General features: G+C 41.3%; 1 protein-coding gene across 1 annotated transcript in view; it reads left to right on the forward strand.

The window, feature by feature from the left end:
- The window catches only part of dachc (dachshund c), a 71,860-nt gene that overhangs the window by 20,917 nt on the left and 36,189 nt on the right, over positions 1-14,754 (forward strand). Inside the window, exons 2-3 of the mRNA XM_077246894.1 lie at positions 7,246-7,361; positions 11,729-11,851. Coding sequence (XP_077103009.1) covers positions 7,246-7,361; positions 11,729-11,851 — 239 coding nt within the window. The remainder of the gene's footprint in view (positions 1-7,245; positions 7,362-11,728; positions 11,852-14,754) is intronic.

Consider the following 14,754-nt stretch of genomic DNA (forward strand, 5'->3'; position numbering starts at 1 on the left):
ACGGTGTGCAAGGGGTCCTCTCTGTGATATAATTTCCTGTTTTGTGTTTTTCCCCCATTTTACTTATATTGTGTACTTACATTTTTCAAATACTAATAAGCAGAGTAGCAGTTATATTAAAATGTTTTTTCCACCTAAATATATATATATATATATAATTTTTATTATTATTATAAAATGCCAATCTCTACTTAAATTTTTTTTTCTCCAAAATGTTATTCTTTTAAATAGGCTTTTATTTGTTGTTCTGATATTAGGACAGTATCCCAGCAAACAAAAATATGTTCTAAGAATTTTTTGCTAATGTTCATATTAAATGATTTCCATTACACAAGAGTAGGTGTTAAAACTTCATGCTGATTTGTACTCGGCTTTCGCTAAGATAATCACCAACTAAGACGTAGCTTTACAGTAACCTATGCTTCTCCATCCATTAACGCTTATTTCCATCTGGTGACGTGAATCTCCTTCTGTCTGGTGTTAATAGCTGCAGTGTATTTGCGCGTCAGCACACACAACGGCTGCAACCAAAGTGCGGTCCCCCCATAACAACCCTCTGGATTGAGCGGAGTAGGGGACATCTCTAGGGTCTTCAAGTGGGCACCTTCCGTCCTTAGTGTTTCGTCGACTAGCCCACGATACCTCAAGAGGGCTCGACAGTGACTCTGGCGTCCCAGAGTCACCCACCTCCGTCCCCCACTCAACTCAGCCCAGCTTACTGACCTTTACATCCCTCCTGCTGCTGAGGCCTAACCACAATCTCACAATCTCTCCGCAACCCAACCATACGCGCCAACCCGTTTGACTAAGGCTGTCGAGCCCCACTGGTGCGTTAATATGCAGTTTCAGTGGCAACGGTTCCGTATGGCATACCACCTACCGCAAAACACAATATCTGCCCAACCACCCGTCATTCACGCAATATACACAGGAACGTAATGACTGTAAATACTATACAACCTATACAAATAAACCAACAGTTGCTGCTGAGACCTAACCACAATCTCACAATCTTTCCGCAACCCAACCATACGCGCCAACCCGTTTGACTAAGGCTGTCGAGCCCCACTGGTGCGTTAATATGCAGTTTCAGTGGCAACGGTTCCGTATGGCATACCACCTACCACAAAACACAATATCTGCCCAACCACCCGTCATTCACGCAATATACACAGGAACGTAATGACTGTAAATACTATACAACCTATACAAATAAACCAACAGTTGCTGCTGAGACCTAACCACAATCTCACAATCTCTCCGCAACCCAACCATACGCGCCAACCCGTTTGACTAAGGCTGTCGAGCCCCACTGGTGCGTTAATATGCAGTTTCAGTGGCAAAGGTTCCGTATGGCATACCACCTACCGCAAAACACAATATCTGCCCAACCACCCGTCATTCACGCAATATACACAGGAACGTAATGACTGTAAATACTATACAACCTATACAAATAAACCAACAGTTGCTGCTGAGACCTAACCACAATCTCACAATCTCTCCGCAACCCAACCATACGCGCCAACCCGTTTGACTAAGGCTGTCGAGCCCCACTGGTGCGTTAATATGCAGTTTCAGTGGCAACGGTTCCGTATGGCATACCACCTACCACAAAACACAATATCTGCCCAACCACCCGTCATTCACGCAATATACACAGGAACGTAATGACTGTAAATACTATACAACCTATACAAATAAACCAACAGTTGCTGCTGAGACCTAACCACAATCTCACAATCTCTCCGCAACCCAACCATACGCGCCAACCCGTTTGACTAAGGCTGTCGAGCCCCACTGGTGCGTTAATATGCAGTTTCAGTGGCAACGGTTCCGTATGGCATACCACCTACCGCAAAACACAATATCTGCCCAACCACCCGTCATTCACGCAATATACACAGGAACGTAATGACTGTAAATACTATACAACCTATACAAATAAACCAACAGACTCTTCAAGTTTTCAAGAAATCTACGAAACCGTAGCATGGCGGCCTGTTCACAGCCAGCTAGAATCTTTCCGTCTCAACCACAGCCAGTTGCTGCTCCTTTCTGCTGCTTCAGATAAGTTCTTTACTGTACAACACAACTCTTGGCCACTGAATCCGACGTCTCTGAGGAACCGGGTTGTAGAGTGTGCCACAAAACCTCGACAACCCACCTCCACTGGATAAACCTGGACTCTCCATCCTCGCTGTTCTGCTTCAGTGGCCAGATGAGCATACCGCAGTTTCTTCCTCTCATATGCCTCATCTACCGCATCCTCCCATGGCACTGTTAACTCTATCAGTTGAACAATGCGTGCTGATCCAGACCACAAAACAATATCTGGTCGTAGGTTAGTGGTGGCAATCTCAGGTGGAAAAATAAGCCGTTGATCAAGATCAGCCAGCATCTTCAAGTCCCTAGCAGCTTCCAGTTGTCCTGGGCAAGAATTGGTGTTAGCACCTTTTCTTGGTGGTTGCTCGCCTGGGCGGAGGAATATTGTCTTCTGCGTGTAATGTTTTGCTAGAACAGGCGGCAACTTATTGGTCATACTACGCTTGCCTTGACCAATACTTGGTCATGGCGCCAAGTAAACCGACCTTTCAGCTTTTAAGTTATGAAAACATTATTTCTGAATGTTCTCTCTGAACATCCAGTTTTTTTTTCATGTTTTAAAAATGGTTCCCTATCAGTCGGTCACTCTCGGCGTACCTCGTGACCGACGAATAGGAATCTCGTTAGAGAGGCCAATCTATTATATATATTCCCAATAAAAGAGCAGTTTCTTCCATCTCTTCCAGCCTGGTTAGCGCTCCCCAGTCCGTCTCGCTGGCTTATTCGGACCATCAGGTTCGGCTATGCGATTCAATTCGCCCGGCGTCCCCCAAGTTTCGGGTCATCCACTCCGCTACAGTGAGAGTAGCCGATGTGTGCGGAGATCACAGTCTTACTGGCGAAGGACGCGATAGAGCCGGTCCCTTCAGCCGACATGAGGTCAGGGTACTACAGTCCCTACCCATTCTACCCAAGAAAGGCGGTGGGTTACAACTGATCTTGGATCTGCCAGTTTTGAATCAGAGTCTCCACAAGCTACCTCAACTATCTCAACGGCTGGCTCATACTAGCACACTCTCGAGATCAGTTATGCAAACACAGAGACCTCGTGCTCAGGCACCTCAGCCAGTTGGGACCTCAGGTCGACAGGAAAAAAAGCAAACTCTCCCCCGTGCAGAGGATCTCTTTTCTGGGTATGGAGTTGCCTCACAGAAGAACACGCTCGGTCAGTGCTGAACTGCCTGAATTCGTTCAAAGGCAGAACAGCGGTCCCACTGAAATTCTTTCAGAGGGTCCAGGGGCATATGGCTGTGGCAGCAGCGGTAATACTGAGTGCCCTTGGAACAGGTGTCCAGGCACGCTGCGGTGTTCACAGATGCCTATGCCACCGGACCGGACCTGTACTCCACCCTGACTTGCTTCCCAGAATCCATGCTCCTTGTGACAGCCCCTGGCTCATTCCTCTGAGGGTGATGAGGGTGCACCCCATGGCACCCGCGTCCAGACCTCTGGAAACTCCATTTGTGGTCCCTGGACGGGACGCAGAGGTTCTAGGTGACTTACCCCCAGAGATACTTAACACCATCACATCTGCGTGGGCGCAGTCTCTGAGACGTGCGTATGCCTTGAAGTGGAACCTGTTCGTCGAGTGGTGTTCTTCTCGCTGAGAGGACCCCCGAAGATGTTCGATAGGGTCCATGCTTTCCTTCTTGCAGCAAGGGTTGGAGCGAAGGCTGTCTCCACCCTCAAAGTACATGCTGCCGCTATTTCAACGTATCACAACCACATAGATGGCAAAACAGTAGCAAAGCACGACCTGCTCATCAGGTTCCTTAGGGGGGGCGAGAACCCTCCTCGTCCCCCCTCCATACCCTCTTGGGACCTTTTTCTGGTGCTCTGAGCACTCCAGGATGCTCCCTTTGAGCTTTTGCAATCAGCAGACATAAATCTTCTCTCCATGAAGACTTTGCTGCTGGTTGCACTGGCCTCTATAAAGAGGGTAGGGGACCTTCAGGCATTTTTGGTCCACGAATCATGCCTAGAGTTCGGGCTGGGTGACAACCATATTGTACTGAGACCCTGGCCTGGCTATGTGCCCAAGGTTCATACAACTCCCTTCAGGGACCAGGTGGTGAACCTGCAAGCGCTGCCTCTGGAGGAGGCAGACCCCGCCCTGGCTTTGCTCTGTCCCGTTCGTGCTCTGCGTCTGTACGTGGACAGATCTCAAATTCTCAGGACCTCAGTCCAGCTCTTTGTCTGTTACGGAGGCCAGCAGAAGGGAAAGGCTGTCTCCAAGCAGAGGATGGCCCACTGGATAGTGGATGCCATCGCCTTGGCTTACCAAGCACAAGGCCTGCCCTGCCCGCTCAGGTTGTATGCTCACTCCACGAGAGGCGTTGCATGCTCCTGGCCGCTGGCATGTGGCTCCTCGCTAACAGATATCTGTAGAGCTGTGGGCTGAATGACACCTAACACGTTCGCTAGATATTATAGCCTACGTGTAGAGCCGGTCTCCTTCCGTTTTCTAATCCTAAACAGTTAGAAGCACTGAGAGGCCTGGCTCTATCGGCCTGCTGCACCCTACTGTGCACTCTTATTTGCTCCAGAGTGAAAAACTAGTTGAGTCCTCCAAAACCCTCGGCCCGGACGTGGCGGAGCGTTCGGCACCAGGCCTTTATCCGTTGAATCCTTGAGAACCGGGTCTAGGCTGGGTCCCATATGTGTATTTCTTACACGGCTGCTCCTAAACGGAAGCCTGTGTCTTTCCCTTGGGCTAAGTCACTGAATTTTTCATATGCAGTACAACCTTCGGGTTAGTCCATATGTATTTCGCCACATAACTCATTCGGGGAAGAATGTGGGTTCCGCAGTGTTCTCCTTCCTAACAGAAAGGGCATGTTTTCCCATTGTTATCCAATAATCTCACTGTATGGGTTATCACGGAACAACAGTGACAGATACACTCTGTTTATGCCCTCTTCTATCGTCCTTCCAGACAAGTAGGGGCAAGAGGCTCACACAGGGGGCTGGATGGGGTCTGCAGCTGGGGCGCTTTGGTAGGGATTCCTATTCGTCGGTCACGATGTACGTAGATAGTGACCGACTGATAGGGAATTTCTCGGTTACGTGGTAACCCTCGTTCCCTGAAGGAGGGAACGGAGGCGTACGTCCCATCGCCACATCTGCTGCGACCCGCCTGGGCAGCCAGCTCATCGGCAATCGCACCTGCTGCTCATTATATACCTTATGTGAGGGATAAGAAAACATTCCTTTTTAGTGTTTTGAAAACATTATGGGAATGTTACTGTGGGAATGAAACAAATATTAACATTTAAAAAATGTTAAAATCCAACTAAAACGTTTGAGAAAAAAACATTCCATGAACAATGAGTTGACCTGATAACTTTGAACAAACATTTTATTAACATTACTGAATGAATGTTTGTCCATAACTTTGTGAAAACCTTGCCAGAACATTAGCCAAATTTCTGAGAACGTTCCCTGTCACAGGGCATTTTTTAACCCTGGCATTTTTTACTTAAAGCCCCCTAAAGCTTTTTAAAAGCAATTTTATTTCAGAAATGCAAAACATTCATTATAGATGAGGTGTAATCAAGTTTATAATATGTGTGCATTTCATTTTAACCTATTTTTTAATAAATTAATAGATCCAGACAAAAATGAGCATCATGTCAAACAAATCAGAAAAGAATGAGAACCAAATTAATATTCAGGGTTAATGAAGCAAAGGAAAAAGACTGTGTGTGTGTGTGTGTGTGTGTGTGTGTGTGTGTGTGTGTGTGTGTGTGTGTGTGTGTGTGTGTGTGTGTGTGTGTGTGTGTGTGTGTAGAGTGAGGTAACGGGGTGAGAAATAAACCTGTGATAATCCTCTCCCATTTCAAAGGTCAGGCGCTGTGATAAAATAGCTATTTTGTTCATTTATTTACTCTCTGCAGTGGACAGATAAAGAAACACTACAATTAGGGAGTTGAGAGTGGGAGATTTTAAAAGGGCAAACGGTGGGGACTTTAATATTTTATGAAGGATGATTGGCGCTCACAAGCATTGGGGGAGGTGTAAGCGGAGGCTCTGTGTGAAATAGAGTTTTTTTTTTCTAGAATGCTCATTTATATGATAACGTTTTTTTTTTTTTTTTACAGTCTTTCCATTAAAGGTTTCCCTAAAATCCGACTCCCGCTTCAGTCGGTAAAGATAGAGGGTCAAAGCAATCAAAAGTTCACCATGTTGAGTCAAACTAGTGAAAATCGTCCATAACCTACTCAATTAGGTAAACCTGGTTGTCTATATAAACACCACAAGTTAAATCAGATTTTATTTGTGTGTGCTAGAGAGCCGTGGCTGATTTTAGCACATGTACTGTAAACTCAACAAATTTAAATTGCACATGAATGCACAAGACCAGGTAACAAGGTGTGCAGTATGCATTATACATGAGCAAAAAATCGGCTGATTATGGAAAAGGGGGATGAGTCTACTGTGTGATCTAATTAGAGAGAGAGAGAGAGAGAGAGAGAGAGAGAGAGAGGGGGAGAGAGAGAGAGAGAGAGAGAGAGAGAGAGAGAGAAGAGAAGGGAATGGGTACAAGAGGTGGTAGAAAAAAGACCGTCCTTGAGAGTATTTACTAACGCATGCTAGTATGCATAGTAGATTAGTTCATCTCTGAACAGAAATGGATGTATGAGTGTATGCTAATCATACCTTCATTTTTTAAAAAGAAATAGTTAGTTAAATAGCTAGTTGTCACTTTTTACTTCAGTAACCATTTTTCAGAGCAGGCCAATTTTTGTATTTATAAACATACAGTATACCTTGGCTACAAAAAAGCTGTTCTTCCATAATTGTTAGGGAGTAAAAATATAGTTAATTGAATAGAAGTTGACATGTGTGACAGCATGTTCTGTATGGATTGGAACAACCTATTATCAGCTTTTCAGCAGAATCTAGACAGGACAACTAGCAACTATCCTCAGACCTACTTGGTATTTTCTAATCATTCTTTACCATGTCTACTCTTCAAGTGAGTGACATGATGCAGTAAAACTACAGCATTCCCATTATAATCAACAAAACTGTCTACACTGCAACTTGTAATGTGCAAGCAGTGCATTGGCTTCTAGATGGGTTGTTACATGTAACCAAAATAAAATGCTTGTCTGACGTTGTGTGTTCATCTTTCAGCTCCAGACCTGGCAGACCTCCTAAACGGACCCAGAGCGTGACATCGCCTGACAGCCCTCACATCCTGCCCCACTCTGTCTCTGGACTCATGTCCTCAGGAATGATGTCTCACACTGGTAAGCAAATGAGGAAATGCTCCTACCAAACTGTTACTGCCAGAAGAAACAAATCTCAAAACAAAACAGAACAAAACAAAAAATGAGAAAAGACGAATTTAAGACGATCAAAGCAGAATTCATAATTAAAATTGAAAGGAGAATAGCAAAATGAAGTCAATTAATTGTTTAGATGAAGACTTACAACATGTCCTAACCAGAAGCAACACAGTCAAATTCCAGCGGCAAGCAATTTGTCTGTTGACAACAAACGCGAAAAGGCTACAAGACACAACAAAATAAAGCACAAATCCCAGCCAATCAGAAGAACGTGTGGGCGGGCTCTCTTCACAAAAGCACACTGCTGTCTCGTACTTGTAACAAAATAATCAAATTAATAAACAAATGAGCCACGTTAACATTATTCAAAATACATACTTTTTCTACTTTTTTACAAAATTCTACTTTTCATAGAATACACTTGTTTGTTCACAAGAAGTTCTCAGTTTGAACTTTGAACTGAAGGTATTGTTTCCTTTAAGTTATCTTTAAAATCTGAGGTTAATTATTAATTCTCTCTTTCATTATGGCTAACTCTTTTATTATGGCTAAGTCATGTTAGACTATAATAGCCATAATAATCTAATTAAACAATTTAAATTTAAGTAACTGAGATAATCATTGAACTGTCAACAATGATCTTTAAAAAAATAAAATAAAATTACCCCGGTCGTGTATTGTTGCCATTGCTGGTTAGGACAAAAATTCTGACTAACAAGGAAAAGATACCTTTTATCGCATATTGTGTCGTCAATTCGTATGTAGTTTGGCCACGGCTTTTGTGTCTGTTACAAGCATCTTTAGAGAGGCTGAAATAGGAAATACAGAGATTTATGTTTAGCTAGATAATCAATCTACAAACGGCATATACTTGTAGTTTTCTCTACGTGTTAAACAGGGATAAGAGTATTTTAAAATAAAACTAACTTTAGTTTTCAGCCCTTTCTTTTATTTGCCTTTTTAATTGGGTGCTTGAAATGATGTTTATTGTTATAAACCAGTTGCAGCCTGTTATGCTTCTGTGTCATTCACTTTTAAACAGCACTTATCTGAAGTGACGCAAATAAACAATCTGACTCACGCTGTGCTTTGGAAAAGCCCAAAGCCAACAAAACACAGCTATTGTTTCCACATTCACAATGCAGGTTTGCCCGAGGTAGTATGTAACCTCATCATGCCAACTCTAATTTGCCCTTTATTGTGTTGTGATACTATGATTAAAACCTATTAGATTTTGCCTGGAGATATGTTCACCTCTGCCTCTGTGGTGTCTGCTCTCCTCTTGTTCATAAGAGTGTCGTTTAAAGCATCACAAATTCTGTCCATTCTGCATGTGAAGCTAAATCAACAATTGCTGCCCGACTTCTAAGCCACCCTTCTCTTTGAGTATGTGCACGTACTCAGTCTGCTCATTACGACTTCTCAAAGAGAGCCCCAGAAAGGGCCGCACATTTGTACTCGTTTAGAAAGAGCAGGTGATGGAGAGAGAAAGAAAATGCTCAACAGCACAGGCCTCTTTTATCTTCGGCAGAGGTCACACTATCAATGTCAGCCACAGAGATGGAAACTCAAAGGCCACTAGGGAGATAGAGAGAAAGAGAGAGAGAGAGAGAGGACAGTTTTTTCCCTCTTTGAGTGAATTGCAGACCGAGAGTGGGGAATGCTTTGATATCGTCCTCTTCACAGGCTGAATAGGGACCTTGGCTTTCATGCTCTGATCTTGACATTTAGTGAAAGCATTTGGAGAGCAACTGAGAGAGTGAGAAAAAAAACACCCCACTCCTAAAGCTCACTGCCAGAGCTTGCCTCATATTTGCACATAACTGTTGTGCATTGCAGCCAAATGCCAGCTAGCCAAAGTTACATTTCAGAGCGGTTTGCCCAGACTAGAGCGCTGATTTTAAGAGGATAGATTTTAAATGTGTCAGAATCGAATGGATACTTTTACAAAGTCACTGTTTGAACAACCACATTTTACTAGAAAGTGTAGCTTCCAAATTGTCCTGTTCGTACAACAGTGTAGTGTACCAACAATGTCAAGCCAACGGTCAAGCAACGTCAAGCAACCTTATTTAATAAATGAATCAGGCTATGAGGGAGCACTTTATTTTACAGTCCTGTTCCGCATTTACATACTTATTATAGCAATTATAACTGGGTAATAACTAGGTAACCCTGAACCTACCCCTAAACCTAACCCCAACCCATGTAGTTACTTTATATTACTAGTACTTTTTTTGGGTAAGTACACTGTAAGTACACATACTGTAAAATAAAGTGTAACTGAGCTAAGACACATGTTCATCTGTTTCCTTAATTATACCAAAACAGCACATTTGGGTTGTGCTCAAACCACAAAACTAGAGATAGCATTTCTGATACAAAACAGTGACTAGATCTTTAAAAAAATGTAGATGGCACTACTTATATCTCTGTCAATGAATGGATGTCAAAATCATTCTCTGATATCTTTAATTACATAGCTGGGAACTTTATGTGTAAAGCTTGGTGCATAAAGTGAAGATTTATGAAGCAAAGTGCTGAAAAACACAACTTAGATGAAATTGTGCCTATTCAGTTCAGGCTTTGGTTTATTGAATGATTTATATTAATGATTAATTAATGAATATATCTAGTCCTGTGATCTTGTTTCCCCCTGTCTTTGTGATTTTGGTTTAGTCATGTTAGTTTTCCCCAGTCTGTTTAATTAGAAATTCCCATCACCTGTGTTCTGTTAAGTATCCCATTAGTCCCAGTTCTTTTAAGCCCTGTGTTTTCCCTCAGTGTTTGTCGGTCGTAGTCGATGTATGGTTGTGTGTTTTTGAAGTCCTGGAGTTTCCTTTCCTTTGTTTCTGTATGTTTATAGAAGTGAAGTTTGTAAATAAAGTACCTATATCGCAGATCCCGTGTCCTCGTCTTCAGCAGCCTACAGCAACCCTGACATTATATCACTTTGTAAGAATTTGTCTTGATATTCAAGTAAAAAATATAATACATATATAATAAAAAAGTAACAATATTTTGTTATATGAGTATTATGCCCCAAACAGTAAATTGCATGGAAAAATCGAAATTCCTTTTTTTGTATTATTAAACATAAGCCAACTACTCTAAACAATACTGGACCGGCTACGTCAACATTAATCCAGATACATTTGAAAACGCATTTTCGATTAAAAACGCTCTCCATCCATAATAGCGTTTTGCGTGAAACCACTTATTTCACCTTACTGCGCTTGCGTAAAACCTCACAAAAGCTCACTGAGATGGAAAAATACAGACTGAAAAATAAATAATAAAGTTATCGCGCAATTCTTTTGACAGGATCATTTTATTTTGCAAAATATCTCACCATTCACTGATGCGTCCAGGTCACACTCAGTCACCGTATGTTTGGTCTAAACGCAACTGCTCTCATGTATTGCCGCAGGACAGCAACGTATTAGTGTGGACAGGTTAGGAACTTTAACACATGGTGATGAACTAAATAATTAACAGCTGTGATGATTAAATTAATAGGTAACTGATTATAGCGGGGGAAAAAGGAGAACGAAAGAACACGCGTAAACAGATGATTAAACAGACTGTTAGAAAACGCAACTAAAACTAAGCATAACTGTGACATCCAGGGGTTTATATTAAAGTGATCTCAATCTTAAAAAAAAAAAAAAAGTTTGACTTACTGAGATCTTTTTAAAGCTTGTGGAAGAGGAAAGAGATGAGTAGCAGTCTGAGTTGTGTAAAAGCAGCTCTCAATGTGCAATGAAGGGAAGCTAATCTTCAAATTTTAATTGAATTATAACATGTGTGCACTGGGGGCAAAGTTACACACACAGTTAACAAGGGGTATTGAAGACTTGTGACAATGGGCTGGTGCCAGGCAGCTTGAATTATCAGCGCATGACAGGGAAACAGATCTCCAACAGATCCAGGACCTGCTGTTCAAAGCTGGTGTCTGATGTTAGTTAGACAGAGGTACGTAGTTTGACTGACTGTAGAACAGTGATGCGGGTGTGATTGTAGCTTTGGGATGACGCTGTTGGTAATAATAGACCTGTTGTTATCATCTAGTGTTACAGTGCCAGTGTATACTTCTGTTAAATTCAATTATAGGATGTGAAATATTCATAATTGCTTTCACAAAAGCATTTGAATGAAGCACGTTTATGGAAAAGCATTGAGGTGAATCTGTTAACAATTATTAATATTCACATATTCTCACAAGATTTAGGGAACTGAAGTGATATAATTCTTTTTTGGAAAAGGCTAAGAAAACTAAATGGTTATGAATTAACACTTTTTTTTCTTTCTCTTTAATGCTCTGACAGGCCTAACAGCTGCCACACTTGCTGAAGCCATGAAGAAGAAGATCAAATTGGAGGTGATGAATAGCTACCATGGCAATAATCATGGCGCAGATTCTGAGAATGGTGACATCACCTCCAGCATGGGTAAGTGTCAGTTCCCCTCTTAATGAGATGCTCTTATGTCAAGCCATTCCAAATGTTCAGACCCTATAAAGTCTGGCCCAGTACTAAATGCGGAAAAAAATTAATTTGTATCAGAGTTTTATTATTCAATCTTAAAGTAACACACTGTCTGAAATGTATTGCTAGTCTGTCTCATGTTGTTGCCTATACTTAAGTTGAATTGCTTGTTGTATTCCTCATTTGTAAGTCGCTTTTGATAAATTGGGTCTGCTAAACAAACACATGTAAGTGTAAATCAGGGTTGGAAATTAACTGGAGCAATATGTAGGTCCACCATGCACTGCTCCACTCTCCAGGCCCGCGAACGGGGAGAAGACCTGGATCATGGCCTGGATAGTGGAGCAGAGGCGGACCTGCATCATCGAGTCGTGGAGGACCTGGACTATGAAGCAGTGGCAGGCCAGGTCTGTGGAGTAGTGGAGGGCCAAGCTCCTCATCAACTTTTATTTATAGAAATAAATCCAAAACTAGACACGACAGCTTCTGTGCCATCTTTGCAATGTGAAGATGCGTTTGTTTGTAAAAAATTGGTTACACGGTAGTATTGTTGGATTGATTGATTGATTGGTTGATTTAATTGTTACATTTAAATATCTGGCATTAAAAAATACATTTTTAATTATAGAAATAGCTCACAAAATCACTTGCAGGGGGGCAAATATGGAAAAGTTTCATTTAGTGTAAATGTAGCACAAAATGAAGATTTTGCTTGTTCACACCAAGAATGATTTTTAATTTTCAAAGATCATTTACCAGCACAAATGTTTGTTTGTTTTTTCAAAAAGTTGCAATCTCAAACTTTAAAAAAGATTTTGTTTGAACTTATGCCTCATCAGTCATTCACTGATTTTGCTAAGTATATCGGAGCATTTTTCATGCAACATCTGTTATTTCATATAGTTTAAAGGAGATCATTTATTTGTAATTTCTGCACCAGAAAAAGCAAACTGCCTCAGTTATGATTGTTTTCAGGCAGGCTTTCCCCTTTCTGTCATTGGTTGGACCAACAAGTAGTCCCGCCCCAAACTCATTGTCATTGGTTGAGCTTGTGGCGCTATGTTGGGCCACTCAAACATACAGATCTATGTGAAAGAAGCTCAGGACCACAGTATTTACATTTTTAAAACCAACCTAGTACTACACAATGCTTACATATAGCTAGATCTGCACATTAAACTTGGATTGGAAGTATTTGAAAGACAAAAAAAAATTATATATATATATATATATATATATATATACATATATATATATATATATATAAGCTTTAATAAAATAGAGTGGTTGATATTATTATGTGATGCAGTGCTTATGTTTCAGAAACTGTGCATTGTAAGCAGATTTAAGCGAGAAAATACCATGAAAATGAGGTTGTGACCTTTCTGTTGGTAAAAAAGTGAAAACAGAGGCCAGGATGTCACAGCGAGAGGGATAAGTGTGCATAAGATTAGCCGGGTTTTACCCACAAATGCTAATAAGGAAGGGCTTTTTTATCTTCAGCAATTTAGAGTGAGAATAACCTTGAGTGTGGACTCTTGGTTTGGAATATTAATATAGCTGAAGAGAGCTGAGTGGTGCAGAACCGCTCTCTCTTTTCAACTCTATTTCCTTTAACATTCTAACCATCTTCGAAAGTTCTGTCTCTTTCCATCTACCAGGTTTCATGGCCTGTAATTTTAATACTTACACAAAGACCGCCTTATCTGGGGAACATATCTGAAAATATCAGTTTCTCATGCCTGTTTTGAACCTGAACCCTCATTCACTGATCATATAATTATTTACATTTGACAAACACAATCTGTTCCCAGAATAGGACTCTCAGTCTGAGAAATGTGATACATTTAAACCCTGAGGATTGACGAGATCTGAAGGGATGTGTGGCATGTATGAGTCTGGCCAGACAGATACTGCAGTGTTAGAGCGGAACTCCAGTGGCACTGATCCAGTTGTTGATTGGGGCACTGTTTTTAGCAGCTCCCCCTCTGCCCTGATTACCAGGATATGAGCTCATCTCTCGTGAAATAGAGGTTCTTATAACAGCTGTGCCCCCGAGCAGGAAGTGGAGGGGTCTGGATATAGTCACACCGTCCTGTCAAGGAGGAATTTAGAGAGGATGTGTCTTGTTGACATTAAACTGGTGAAAGATAACATGCAGCTAGTTAGACGTGTATAGTACACAATCATAAACTCATACACAAGAAGGGCTTTATTTTTAATTCTAAGCAGGTTTTGCTGCAGCACACAGATTTTACACTGGACATTGAGCGGTGACCCAACACACTACCCTACCAAAATTGTTTAAAAGCAAAAATGCCCTTCAAGTCAACACTGAACTGTATAATATATTTAAAATACCAATATTTATTAATATTCAGTTATTAATGGTAATTTATTAACATTACCATAAAAACTCCAAGATGATTGTCTTCATAACTTGAAGACGTGTTTGGTCACTTGAGTTTTGATTTAATTTATTTTTTCATTTTCACTAGCCAATAATTTACCATGCAAAACACATAATGATCACATAATTTAATGCATTCTTGGTCATGTTTATGTTTTATGTTTATGTTTTCTTTGAAGAAGAAGAACAAGGATACGTCACGCAACCTGTCTTTAGCATCTGCCTAATTTGGCTATCTTCTACAATGTGATAGCTGATTGTCATTATCAAAAAAGTATCCTCCACCACTTTTAAATCCATTCTTAAAACCGCTTGTTCTATAGGGTTGCGATGATGCTGGATCTATCCCAGAGTTTTGTGCCATGGGCAAGGAAACACCCTGGATACATGGCCTGTCCCTCACAGGGCAAACACAGACATTCACATTCACGCCTATAGACAATTTAATGTCAGTTTA

The sequence above is a fragment of the Siphateles boraxobius genome, unplaced genomic scaffold, assembly GCF_051911475.1.
Source record: "Siphateles boraxobius isolate OS27281-9 unplaced genomic scaffold, OSU_SipBor_1 29, whole genome shotgun sequence".
Classification (NCBI taxonomy): domain Eukaryota; kingdom Metazoa; phylum Chordata; class Actinopteri; order Cypriniformes; family Leuciscidae; genus Siphateles; species Siphateles boraxobius.